Here is a 14447-nt window from a genome sequence, read left to right as displayed (position 1 = left end):
ACATTGCCTGGATCCAGAGGGTACCCTATCAGGAGGATTCTAGTTGGAGTATGTCATGTAGATACTTGACCTGTCCCCAGGCACATTCATTTACAAAGATACTATGTTGTCCTGCTGCTGCTGCTGCTAAGTCGCTTCAGTCGTGTCCGACTCTGTGCAACCGCATAGACGACAGCCCACTAGGCTCCTCTGTCTCTGGGATTCTCCAGGCAAGAATACTGGAGTGGGTTGCCATTTCCTTCTCCAATGCATGAAAGTGAAAAGCGAAAGTGAAGTCACTCAGTTGTCCTTCTAGGTAAATATAAATGGATGCTTCTGTTACCATGATAAATAAAGCTTCTCTTTTACCATTCAGGCAACCAGCAAAGTTCTAAACCTTGCTTACCTGGATCTCTTCCACCAGAAGTAAGTAGTTTAACAGAGCAGTCTCCATTTTAGTGGAGACAGCCACTCAGGACTAAAAAAGAATCTGAAAGGCAGTAGATTTAGAAATAGCAGCAGGCATTCGTGGAGGGCTAGGAGAAAAAAGAAACCATATGGGACTGCTGTGTACCGTTAGGGGAGGGAAGACAGAAGGGTGATGGAACGGAGATACCTCAGGTGGGTTTGATCAGTTGCTATGGTTTCTGAGGCCTATTTTAATATCAGAGGCTGCCAGCTCTGTATGTATGGTATCAACATGCACATTTAGGTGCAGGCTACCTGGGAAGAACCTGAGGTAAAAATGGCTGTACACCACTCAGATTGAGTTTCCACAGTGAATGCTTTCATAAAAAGAATAATCAAGAAAATGGATTTGATGGTAAAGGAAAAATGGTGTAGAAGAGGACATGGCAGTGATCTGGAGACCAGCCTTGTTCAGGAGAGGTCTTGCCCCCTGTTATCACAGACTCAGTGTGCCCACCTGGGAAATGGCCTCATGGATGACAGTAAGTTCAGCGAACCTGGAGTCAGAATTTCTGCATTCAAGTCCTGGACCCCAGTTAGCATCTTTGCAACCTTAAGCAGTCATACCTCTGGTGTCTCATCTGTTAAACATTTGCCGAGCTCTGGAAGCTATTATAAGACTCATATGAGATAATCTCTGTAAAATCACTATTTATTTCTCTGCTTATTTACAATACCAACAGTCTCCTCTACTTCCCTGTCCCAATAAAGGATGTAAGGGAGACCCTTGCTACGAGTGATACTTTTAAAAAAGCAGCTACTTCGCAACTCCAGGATTATGCAGTCAGTCGCTGTGTCGGCATATCTTGGTATGACTACTGTGAGCAGAGAACTGCATCAGAACGTTTAATCTGAAGGCTGATTTCTCCTACAAATGAGGGAGGGATATCTGTATTTGCCAGTTTACATGGTTCAGTCGCTCAGTCGTGTCCAACTCTTCGCGACCCCATGGACTGCAGCACGCCAGGCCTCCCTGTCCATCACCAACTCCCTGAGTTTACCCGAACTTATGTCCATTGAGTCAGTGATGCCATCCAGCCATCTCATCCTGTATTGTCCCCTTCTCCTCCTGCCTTCAATCCTTCCCAGCATCAGGGTCTTTTCCAGTGAGTCAGTTCTTTGCATCAGGTGGCCAAAGAATTGGAGTTTCAGCTTCAGCATCAGTCCTTCCAGTGAACACTCAGGACTGATTTCCTTTATGATAGACTGGTTGGATCGCCTTGCAGTCCAAGGGACTCTCAAGAGTCTTCTCCAACACCACAGTTCAAAAGCATTAATTGTTCGGAGCTCAGCCTTCTTCACAGTCCAACTCTCACATCCATACATGACTACTGGAAAAACCATAGCCTTGACTAGATGGACCTTTGTTGACAAAGTAATGTCTCTGCTTTTCAATATGCTGTCTAGGTTGGTGATAACTTTCCTTCCAAGGAGTAAGCGTCTTTAATTTCATGGCTGCAAGCACGCCCGAGAAAATAAAGTCTCTCACTGTTTCTGCTGTTTCCCCATCTATTTGCTAGAAGTGATAGGACCAGATGCCATGATATTAGTTTTCTGAGTGTTGAGTTTTAAACCAACTTTTTTAAAAAATATAAATTATTTTAATTGGAGGTTAATTACTTTACACTATTGTATTGGTTTTGCCATACATCAACATGAATCCGCCACAGATATACACGTGTTCCCCATCCTGAACCCCCCTCCCTCCTCCCTCCCCATACCATCCCTCTGGGTCATCCCAGTGCACCAGCCCCAAGCATCCAGTATCATGCATCGAACCTAGACTGGTGATTCATTTGATATATGATATTATATATGTTTCAATGCCATTCTCCAAAATCATCCCACCCTCTCCCTCTCCCACAGAGTCCAAAAGACTGTTCTATACATCTGCATCTCTTTTGCTGTCTAGCACACAGGGTTATCGTTACCATCTTTCTAAATTCCATAAATATGCGTTAGTATACTGTATTGGTGTTTTTCTTTCTGGCTTACTTCACTCTGTATAATAGGCTCCAGTTTCATTCACCTCATTAGAACTGATTCAAATGTAATAGGCTCCAGTTTCATTCACCTCATTAGAACTGATTCAAATGTATTCTTTTTGATGGCTGTATATGTATATTGTGTATATGTGTATATGTATATGTGTATATGTACCATAGCTTTCTTATCCATTCATCTGCTGATGGACATCTGTTGCTTCCATGTCCTGGCTATTATAAACAGTGCTGCAATGAACATTGGGGTACATGTGTCTCTTTCAATTCTGTAAACCAACTTTTTCACTCTCCTCTTTCGCTTTCATCAAGAGGCTCTAGTTCTTCACTTTTTCTGCCACAAGGGTGGTGTCATCTGCATATCTGAGGTTATTGATATTTCTCCCAGTAATCTTGATTCCAGCTTGTGCTTCATCCAGCCTAGCGCTTCTCATGATGTATTCTGCATATAAGTTAAATAAGCCAGGTGACAATTTACAGGCTTGATGTACTCCTTGCCTAATTTGGCACCAGTCTATTGTTCTATGTCCAGTTCTAACTGTTGCTTCCTGACCTGCATACAGATTTCTCAAGAGGCAGGTCAGGTAGTACTAGACACCAACACACATATAAAAGGATAGAATGCCAGAAGTGAGCCTTATAAGGAATGGCTTATAACTATTAGAACTTCTTTTTAAGTAATTTAAATAAATGACAAGTATCACCTTAATATCAAATTAGGTGTTGTGATTCAGACCATACAGTTGTGGTCCAGAGAGAATTTCACATCACAGGGCTGAGTAGAACTGTCTATGAGAGAGAATTCTCTCTTGTAAAAATAGTACAGTTCCCTTTATCCTGTTTGCCCTAATGTAACATCTTACATATGCATAGTACAGTTGTTAAAACTGAGAAATTAGGGTTGATACCATGCTGTTCACTAATTGAGAGACTTTGCTGAAATTTTACCAGTATTCCCACAAATGTTCTTTTTCTGATCTAGGATCCCTAGAATCTTACATTCATTTGTGCTGTCTTAGTCTCCTCCAGTCTCTAACCAATCTTTGGTCTTTCTTTGGCTTAAAAAAAAATCTTTTCCAACATTTACACTTTGAAGAATACTTGCGGCTGTTTTGCAGAACACCTTTTAATTTTGGTTTTTCTGATGTTTTTTCATAATTAGATTGAGGTATGCATTTTTTTTGGCAAGCATGCCACAGAAACCACAGTGTATCCTTCTCAGTATATAGATCACGAGGTCTGTGATGATCCTTCATTTAGGCAAGTTGGTTAAGGTGGTGTCTGCTAGGTTTCTTCCTTACAATGTTATGATTTTCCTCTTTGTAATTAATAAGGTTCTTGTCTTGTATTTAAGATGATTTTGTGCTTCCATAAATCGACTGTCAAGGGTTGGAACAAGTACTGTTCACAGAGGGTTGTCAAGTGTCCTGTCCTGGTGGGAAGGAGCTGTGCCCTAGAAGATGATGGAGCCATTAAGTGTTTGAATAGGTTTCTCTCAATCCATACTGAAATGGATTGCCTGACATTACATTGCAGGATTTTTAAGTCCTACCTCCAGGCATATCTCATAGTTACTAGCAAAAATGAAAGTGTGAAATGCTTTTTAATGTATATTTAACAACACATAGTCTGGTGATTACTGATGTGTATTCTCTGTGGACGCTCTCTACTATCAGAGCAGGATGTTAAGAGACAATATTTTTACACATTCTTATCTAAATCCATCACATGTTTACTTTCTGAATATCTATAACTGTCATTTATAACAAGATCATAAAAAGTCAAATACTCTTAACTCAAACTTTGAATCATAGAATTACAATCAATTTTCAGAAAAAGTACAACTACTGTGTTTCCTTACTCTACCTTATGAAATTGCCTACTATAGCATGACACTAAAATTCAGCCACTCGAAAGGGGAGGAATACAGCATAGCAATGTGAGTGTGGGGGTGACGCTACTTCATTCATCTTCGTGATTTAGAAATTCAGATAATAGATCTTATTTAAAAGAAGTCTCATCATTGAATCCAGTGTCATGTCTGATTGTGTTAAAGAAAATTTGAAAAGAAAAAAATAAAATTTGAAAAATGTACCTAATTCCTTCCTGTGGTGTCACTATTTGATAAAGATTAAGGTACCATGTTATGTTTTGCTTTTGCATACACTGGGTTGCACAGCAAGAGTTTGCGTCTTGTACTGATATATGCTAAATACTTGCATAGTCTGTAGACCATTGTTGTTAAAAGTAGCAGTAGAGTGTAGGCATTTTAGATCACAGAGCCCCAGTGGTCTACGTTTTGTTTGCTTTGATATTATTAAACTCAATCTGTTTCTCTAACTGTGACTCTAATGACTGCATTTGCATGGCAGAAAAGTTTGCTTTGTGGATCAACTTGTATATTAACAGAGCTTGCATGTTGTTTTCTGCTCTTGCTCGCGGTGTTCCGTGAGCAGACAGAGCACCTTCAGCTGCACTGAATAATTATGCACAATCAATAAGTTTCTGTGTTTGTCTTTGTCGTTTCTTTGATGTGGCCTCCAGGATGCTGCCGGCAAGGTGCTGGACCGCTGGGCCATCATGTCTCGAGAAGAGGAAATCATCACCCTTCAGCAGTTTCTGCGGTTCGGAGAAACCAAATCCATCGTGGAGCTGATGGCGATTCAGGAGAAAGAAGGGCAGGCCGTAGCTGTACCATCTTCAAAGACAGACTCAGACATCAGAACTTTCATTGAGAGCAATAATCGCACCAGGAGTCCTAGCCTCCTCGCCCATCTAGAGAACAGCAACCCTTCCAGCATTCATCACTTTGAAAACATCCCCAACAGCCTTGCCTTCCTACTGCCATTCCAGTACATAAACCCGGTCTCAGCCCCGCTGCTAGGATTGCCTCCAAACGGGCTGCTGTTAGAACAACCAGGACTGAGGCTGCGGGAGCCCAGCCTTTCGACCCAGAATGAATATAATGAGAGCAGTGAGTCTGAAGTCTCCCCCACGCCCTATAAGAACGATCAAACGCCCAATAGAAATGCCCTGACCAGCATCACTAACGTGGAGCCCAAAACCGAGCCAGCCTGCGTGTCCCCCATTCAGAATTCCGCCCCAGTTAGTGATCTGTCCAAAACTGAACACCCGAAGAGCTCATTCCGGATCCACCGGATGAGAAGGATGGGGTCAGCCTCCCGGAAGGGAAGAGTGTTCTGTAATGCGTGTGGGAAGACGTTCTATGACAAAGGTACTCTCAAAATCCACTATAACGCCGTTCACCTGAAGATCAAACATCGGTGCACCATTGAAGGCTGCAATATGGTCTTTAGCTCCCTCCGCAGCCGGAATCGCCACAGTGCGAACCCTAACCCTCGCCTTCACATGCCTATGCTAAGGAACAACCGAGACAAAGATTTAATCCGGGCCACGTCCGGGGCCGCCACCCCCGTCATAGCAAGTACAAAATCGAATCTCACACTCACGAGCCCTGGCCGGCCCCCAATGGGTTTTACCACTCCCCCACTAGACCCCGTGTTACAGAACCCTCTCCCTAGCCAGCTGGTGTTCTCTGGACTAAAGACTGTCCAACCAGTTCCTCCATTTTATAGAAGTTTACTCACTCCAGGGGAAATGGTGAGTCCTCCGACCTCCCTCCCGACCAGTCCTATCATTCCAACCAGTGGTACCATAGAGCAGCACCCCCCACCCTCCTCTGAGCCAGCAGCGCCAGTAGTGATGATGGCCACTCATGAGCCCAGTGCCGACCTGGCACCCAAGAAGAAGCCCAGGAAGTCCAGCATGCCTGTGAAGATCGAGAAGGAAATTATCGACACCGCCGATGAGTTTGACGATGACGATGACGACCCCAACGACAGTGGGGCCGTAGTCAACGATGGGGGCCATGACAATCACTGCCACTCCCAGGAGGAGATGAGTCCGGGCATGTCGGTGAAGGACTTTTCTAAGCATAGCAGGACCCGGTGCATTTCAAGGACAGAAATAAGAAGGGCTGACAGCATGACTTCTGAGGACCAAGAACCTGAGCGGGACTATGAGAATGAGTCTGAGTCTTCGGAACCCAAACTCGGTGAGGAATCCATGGAGGGGGATGAGCACATGCATGGTGAGGTGAGCGAGAAAGTCCTGATGAGCAGTGAGAGGCCGGACGAGAACCACAGTGAGCCCTCTCACCAGGATGTCATCAAGGTGAAGGAGGAGTTTACAGATCCCACTTATGACATGTTTTACATGAGCCAGTATGGACTGTACAACGGCGGGGGTGCCAGCATGGCAGCCCTGCACGAGAGTTTTACATCGTCTCTGAATTACGGCAGCCCTCAGAAGTTCTCCCCAGAAGGGGACCTGTGTTCTAGCCCAGACCCTAAAATCTGTTATGTGTGCAAGAAGAGTTTCAAAAGCTCCTACAGCGTGAAGCTTCACTACAGAAACGTTCACTTGAAAGAGATGCATGTCTGCACGGTGGCTGGCTGCAACGCTGCCTTCCCCTCTCGCCGAAGCAGAGACAGGTCAGTAAATCTCCATTGGCTGCTCCTGCTGGGGGGTGGAGGGTGCCAGTCATGGTGGACTTGACACATTTAAAAAAATCCAACTTCAATGTTTTCGATGCACTGTAAAGATTGTCCACAGTGACCGCGTGATCCCCAGGCTGCCATGCTCGTGAAGGATTGTTGCAGTCGATGCTTGTTCTGATTAAGCATGCAGAATCATACGCCATCTTACTCAGTAATGCACGCCATTTTTCTCTGTGCTCTGTGTGTGTGTATGTGTGTGTGTGTGTCTCCATGCATCTAGGTGTGAATAAGTTAACTGTGTACACAGTTCCCTGCTTTCCCGTGAACCTTCACTTAGAAGCTGCAGCTTCTGTTATATATATTTCTGCTTTGCCTTGTGGCTTTATAATTAAATCAATATATTATCTTCATACACACGTATTTATCCAATATAGAAACAGAAATTTACGGATGGAAAGAACCATAGGTCCAGGACATCGAGACAGCCTGCATCTGCGTAGGTATAACCAGAAATGTTATCGTTCTTACATGAGTATTTAGTGTGTCCATGAATTCTTTAAGAGTTGTAGAAATAGCGGAAGAAAATGGGACCAAAGTAATTGTTGAGACGGGGAAATGTTATGACGATTGTGGGTTACTTCAACTTCACAATGTCTTTGAGCACATCTCTGAAATATAGTGTGTCATGGGAATTATGCATAGAAGGGGAGGCATGCATATACTTTGAGGATCAGTTAGAATATATTATGTCCAGCCTTCAGATGACATCACAACTTAGGTATGTAGCTGTGGCTCTGAAACAGTTGGGCTTAAACAGAAGCAGCTGGTCCTAAACCTACAGTGTTCTTTTTCAATCTTAAAGAAAATGTAATATAAAAGGAATGTGTTAAGGTGGTCAGCGGTGGAGTAGCACAGTTGTTCTCCCCTTGTGGAGATAAGCTTATGAGCAGAGTATTACACACCAGCCTAACTAGAGTCACACAGTTAGTTCATCCCATTATAACAAATGCAGTTTTTGGTTTTACATTGTCTTTTAATAATGTATCTGGAGAAAATTTTTTACATGGTAAAAATCAATATATGTAGAAGAAACAATATTAACTAGGAAGTTTCCAAATAGCCAGCCCCCAAATTCTAGTGTTTCCCAGGTGGGTAGAGTTGTTTGATAAAGTAACTTACAATAGAAGTACACTGAAAAGTAGCGACCTGCCTCTAGAATGTTCTGTTTTTGCCATATTTAAAAGTTCAGTCCTCTTAAAATTAAAGAAGAAAATACTTTTTCCTTTTATACTAAAATACATGGGACCCAATGCATGAAAAGCAAAAGCTCTGAGAAAAAAATTCAGTGGCTTTCTTCATACAATTCAAAACATGCTTTGAAGAGAAATCTATCTTCTTAAAAAATTCCCTCCCCCCAACTCCATTTACCTTGTTCTGTAAAAATGTTTTATGGTCACAGAGTTCTGAAGTTCCAGGTTATCATTAACAGTCCCAGAATACAGCAGTTAAGATAGCTAGACTTTGAATAATAAAATATAATACTATATCCATCCCCCCCCCACGTTTGTAAGTAATATTCATTCTTTTACATTTGAAATAGTGCACTTGTGATAATGAGGTTAATGCATTGGATTTTTTTTTAACAAAAATAAAAGACTCATGAAAAACTGCATAAAATATTTATGGAAATGGAGTGTTTGAAGAGAAGCCAAAATTTAAGCTTATTTGCATGAATTCCTATCACAGTTTTAGTTGTTTTGCTGAAAATACTGCAAGTCATAACACTCAGATAAATGGCTCTGGGACCAAAGGCTACAACACCCAAAGCTTGGTGCTTTCATTTACATCAAGCCACTAGAAAACGCAAGCACTGTTTTTATGCCTCAGTGTATAAGGAAGTACTGTGGAGAGGGTGGTTTGTCTGAGGAAAAACATTTATTGATAGAAGCAGAATATTTCAATCTCTAATTTTATTCTAAGGATTGAGCATTCCATGGTTGACCATCCATATACAAGTTGAGACCACTGCCCAGGATAACTGGGATATAGGATATTCCAGGTGGGAAGCATAATACAGATATTCTCCCATGTATGTTCAGTCTCACAAGAGATTGCAAACCCCAGAAGACAGGTGATTACATTTCATATGGGTGAAATAGCATGTCACGCCAAATCGTTTTAATTCTGGAATTTTGTCACACACAATAAAAAGCAAATTGGAAAAAAAAAAGTACAAGAAAGTCTTCTGATTCTCACTTGAAACTTTGCTTTTCAAGAGTCCTCAAATCTTTTGACCCAAGGGTAAACACTTAGCAGAAACTTTGATACTTCAACTTTTTTTTTATAAGAAGAGTGTTCATCCTTGTTGCGTCTATGACTTAATATGTGAGCGTAGCTACCACCGAATAAGCGAAAACAGGGATGCCATTAAATACCATCCTCTTCTGCATCTCAGGAAACGTAACTGCTCTATAATTGTACCCCTGTTTCATTGTCGTCAACTAATGTTGACCCGTAATTTGATCTCCTTATTCACAAAGCCTCTGCGTCACATCTCAAATCTACCCAGTAGGCTTCTCTTCCCTTGTCTCTTCACTTTTCTTTGTATCAGACACAAGAACCCCAGGAATTTTATGTCCCTGCTTTTTTCCTCTTCAATTCACTATGAAGCTAGGCTAAGTTTTCTTGCCTTTCTCTGCACCAACACACCTTCCCAAGCAGAAATCCCCCTCCGTTTTTAATCCTGCTGTGCCTGTGTCCATTTCTCTCCTCTCCCCAGCGTCTCGATTCATCCATTCTGGACTCTGCAGTATCTTCCTTGTGCAAACAGAGCATTAGAAGGCATTTTGAGGTGGGGTCAAAGTATGCAAGGGGTTTACCTGTGATAAAACTTAACAGAATAAACCCTCTTCCTTCCATTTATGAAAGCAGCCTTCTTGTCTTTGGGCTTAGAACACCTTACTGGAGTGAGAAACAGGTCTTCCTCGGCTTCTTCCAAGAGGGTTATATTTGAGGGAGTCGTGTGTGGTCTCAGACAGGCAGTTAGCGGGATGGAAATAGAAGGATGGTAAGTGCTGTGTTTTACATTTGGCAACTAGTTTAAATGTCCAAGTCTTCGCTTAGCATCTTTCTAGGTGTTGTAAGCTCAGATTGAAGGCTTTTTGAAAAACAATATTCTTTGTGTGAAGTCACCAAAAGGGACATGAGAGAGAGAGAGTGGGGCACAAGCAAGGTTTGTGAGGGCTGAGGATTTTGACTGAAGTATCAGAAGTGCCTTTTCTATACATTTGTGAATGAGCGTGAGTTTAATAAATTTAAAAACAAAGAGGACCATTCCACACTAATGACACAGAGCAAGCTAATATGCACAAACTCCAATTCATCTGGTCATTAGGTGGCTGTTAGGGTACTTTTTGTTCTGAGTTTTAGAAGCACAGTGTAAATTACTTTCCCTGTAAAGAACTACAGAACTATAAGGCGATGGCTGATATTTAAGTGTTTGAGTGTATACTGATAGTAGTGTGTAGTGTTACACCCAACAGTCACTAGACACCTGTACTTCTTTCTTGTTTGTCCCTTGACTTTTCTGCTAAGATGCTCTTCTGTCAGGGAACAGCAAAGCTGACTCTAGGCTTTGAAGTATACCTATGAAAATACTCCCTGGGAAGAAGAATTCTAACTGGCCTAGAACCTACAGTCTTCATAAAGGACATTTTCTTGAAGAATGTCATAGAATTGGTTGGCCCTGGCTTTCTATGGTCATTTCTTATCCTCTGTCTGGTGTTTTGATCCCCAGGAGGGCTGAGTGTCCATGGATCATCTGTATATTAGGGAAGCCCATTTATAAATTACATTTGGTTTTTATTCCAAAAAATAAAACCCCCTGTGTCCTCTTCTACTGAATTCCTTATCATTTGTTGGTATGTTAAAAATCTATTTATACCTGTTTCAGTGATTCGCTGTTTTAAAACTCCCTCAACTATAATGAAGACTTTGTCTACAGAAACTAGATGGCCTACATAGAAAGAAATACTTACTCTGTTTGTTTTTCATCTTAACATGAATTTTACCATCTTTGTTCCTCTCTTCCCTCTGAGAATAGTGGCCACTCATTGCTACAGTTTGTCTTGACTTTTATCAGAAAGGTAAGCATTATGTTTGATCTTCAAGGTGTAGGAAAGGTGATTCAGCCCCATGAATAAATTTAGAAACAAAATAATATTTGCTTAGGGTGATTTATAAATAAATATGAGGCAACCATTGGTGCCAAGTGGAAACCTTCTCTTTGATTGCTACTTAAATCCATCCAGATTTAAACATGTAAACTTCTTGATTTGTATGAAGTAAGACATCTGTATTTGGTTTATTAAAACCTGCTGATGTCTCCAGAACTAAATTTGTTCCTATATAGGCCTCTGGGTAGCCGTAGCTAAAAAGCAGAGATGTATGGTTTTTGCTTGTTTGATTACCTGACTTCCAGCCCTGTACAGGTGTGCAGGAATAAATTAACATAAGCTACCTCTGACGAGCCACTGCATACATTAACAGCAGAAGTGAAGATGCGAAAACATGCTACCTGCCTCCTGTTTTCACCTTCCCAGCAGCGACATCCATTTTTGCCATCATTCTTGTTTAGAAAAGTTCTCTGTAAGTTTCCAAAGAGAGATTTTCAATAAATGCACATGATTTCACCAGGCAATACCTCCAAGAAATAAGCCACTTAGCACCAATTTAAGATAACTATTAGTGTATTTGCCCTAATACAATTAGCTGTCAAACAGTGTGTTAATCTTCTCCAAGTACGAGAAGAGAACACTTTTTAAGGCATCAGCTTTTTCGTTTCCTATATTTTTTGCCATCCAAACTGCAGCTCACCTTTACCAGAATTCTTTTAAAAGGTAAAGTCACGTTGGTCCTCTAACTTTTAAAGGAAGACATTTTTTCCCCCTCTGTTACTCTTTTTAGTTTCACAATACAGCCAGGAGATCAATAGGTCTTTTGTACTTATCTCCATTACTTTCCATCAAAGGCAAACAAAATAAATTCCCCCTTCTGAGTAATTGCTAGTTGTGCCCTCCTCAAGCGAAACTTTGGTAGTAAGATAAACTTCAGTGTCATTCCTGTCTCGGGGGTTCTTTTTATATCCTGGGAGAAGGGCAGTGAGCAAAACGGCCTCCTTGCATCATGGGGAGAGACTCTGTCAAGCCTACCATGAGCCTCGGATCTTCCTAATGACCTCCTGCTGGCCCAGCTGGATGTAAGACAAGCTCATTTAAGCCTCTGCTGACCTTTCACTCCTCCAGCCCAAGAAGTACACCAATCACTTCCACCAAACTGCCTACCAACTAGACAACAAAGCTTAATGGTGAGCAAAGGACTTCCTGTCCATGATGCAAAGAAGTTCTTACAAATTTCTCTTGATAGGAGTACCATTAAATCTCTTGTGACTACGTAACTTCCACTGCGTAAATGCAATGCTTCCATATACCCTGTATTCCTACCTTCCCTCAAAAGGAATGAGCTACTACTCTCTCCATCGGGAACTTGAAAATCCAGGCAGAAATAGCATTTAGATCAGCATGTACATACTGCATGCATAGGTGGTAATTTTCAAGATAGCACCACTTTGAAAGGGTCATCTTAATGATTTCTGTCTCCCTTGGGTTTCCCATCATCTATCTGATCCCCGGATAGACTTTTTTGGTCTCATTCTTTCTCATAATGATTCATTCTAAGTAATTGTTTTTGTAGATAGTCTTTTCTTTTTTAAAACAAATAAGAAAGGCCATTTCTCACCTGGAAGCAGGTTATGAAACTTCATATACATATTAGTATTTGCTTGTATCCTGCAAAAGTGGGTTCTCCATAAGGTAAGAAGCGTCTACCAGCCCTTTCTTGCTGAGTGATTTGTTGTTGTTGTGCTAAGGAAACAGACTTTTCTTTCTCTGTTGAAATTTCATTGTGAAGGTTGGGCTAGAAAGCCTTTCTTTTTTCTCTTTTTAAAAAGCCTTCTCAGAAATAATTTAATGTTTTTGCCGTAAGACTCCCACAAGCTTCAAATAAATGAATGTGGCAGAATATGAAAGGAGTTTACACTTGCCAAAAAATTACAATGTCATAAAAAAAGGATTTATTAACTTTGATTCTTGAGTGCCAAGATGTGTGTGTGTGCATGTGTGAGAGAGAAGCAAGCTGAGAAAGAGGAAAAAAGAATGCTTTTCAGGAAAGGACAATTTTTCTTCAGTTACTTAACAGAAAGCTACACTTTTAAAAAATACCTAGATTTTATGTCCCAATGCAAGCAGCTTGAATTAAAACAGGAGTTGTAAATTCCTGGTAGAAAGCTGTTATGCCTGAAGTGTTAGTGATCTTAACTCTAGTACTTTATGGAGTTTATTACTTCTTTTATTAACTAGGGGGGAAAAATGTTACCTACTTCTGGTTTAATTCTTTTTCTTGCTTGCTCTAATTATTTTGACTTTACCTTAGGAAAAAAAAAAAAAAGCTGTGTTTCTAACCTGAACATATGTAAGTGATGGCTCCAGTTTGCTATTGCGTATATCAATTGGAATTATTGCCAGCTATTCAAAAACTATGCTAACGTTCTCATGTAAATGTATCCACATAAAGTATATGTGTGTTTATATGTGAACAACCACATAAATCAGAATATCAAAAGACAGATCGTTCTTAATTGCCAGAATAGACATCTTCATCTTGGGAAATGATGTATGAAGTTACTTTAGCACATGGATGGGAAATAAGATTTTTTTCAGTCAGAAGAGACAGATTTGGGCGATGAGAATGACAGACCTTCAGAAGTAAGCCTCCTGGGTCTGACGGCCAGCTAAGGGGAGCCGCTCGAACTCTGCTGGCTTTTTAGTCCGCTCTGTCACCAAGGGGGCACTGGGGGGTCAGTCCGCTCACTAGTAATTGTGTTTTACAGACTTCTAAAGCAATTGGCTCAGTCAGTCCCAATTCAATAAAAGTGGAGAGCAAGAGAGAGAGCACTTTTGTTCTATTTTTTACTTGAAATTATTTCATTCAGCAGTCTGTCTTTTTTATTACCAGGACTTGCCATTAGCACTCCAAGCTATATTAGCATCCATTTCAGCAGTTCAGTAATGGTATTAAAAAAACACTTAACTTCAACGGTGAATGGTTGTATGACAGTACCATAAAAAATCCACATTAAAAAAAAAAAAACTTATGTATTTGTCCCAGCAAATTATTTTTCACTTGTTAACCACTTCAAAGCTATGTTCTTGAGATGGGTTTTCAGGAAGAACCTTCTTGCTCTGAGAAGCAAGCAGTCAGCGGCACTCTGTTGATTAGGGAATCAGGAGAAGAGGGAAAGAGAGAGCCAGTGGGGCGAGGGGAGGTAAAGATGCTGTTTACCCTGTAGTTAGATTACCTTCCATTCATCAGCAGAGATGGAATTGGCAACCTCAGAGCACCCAAGGTGAAATTCTTGGATCCT

General features: G+C 41.1%; 1 protein-coding gene across 6 annotated transcripts in view; it reads left to right on the top strand.

The window, feature by feature from the left end:
• Positions 1-14447, top strand: part of BNC2 (basonuclin zinc finger protein 2) — a 481226-nt gene that overhangs the window by 455272 nt on the left and 11507 nt on the right. For all 6 annotated transcript variants that reach the window (XM_069576626.1, XM_069576625.1, XM_069576624.1 and 3 more), the window contains one exon: positions 4992-6961. In XM_069576626.1, the coding sequence (XP_069432727.1) occupies positions 4992-6961 (1970 nt within the window). The remainder of the gene's footprint in view (positions 1-4991; positions 6962-14447) is intronic.

This window comes from Ovis canadensis, chromosome 2 (assembly GCF_042477335.2).
Source record: "Ovis canadensis isolate MfBH-ARS-UI-01 breed Bighorn chromosome 2, ARS-UI_OviCan_v2, whole genome shotgun sequence".
NCBI lineage: Eukaryota > Metazoa > Chordata > Mammalia > Artiodactyla > Bovidae > Ovis > Ovis canadensis.
Note: the sequence above shows the minus strand (reverse complement) of the source record. Positions and strands in the feature narration are given on the sequence as shown.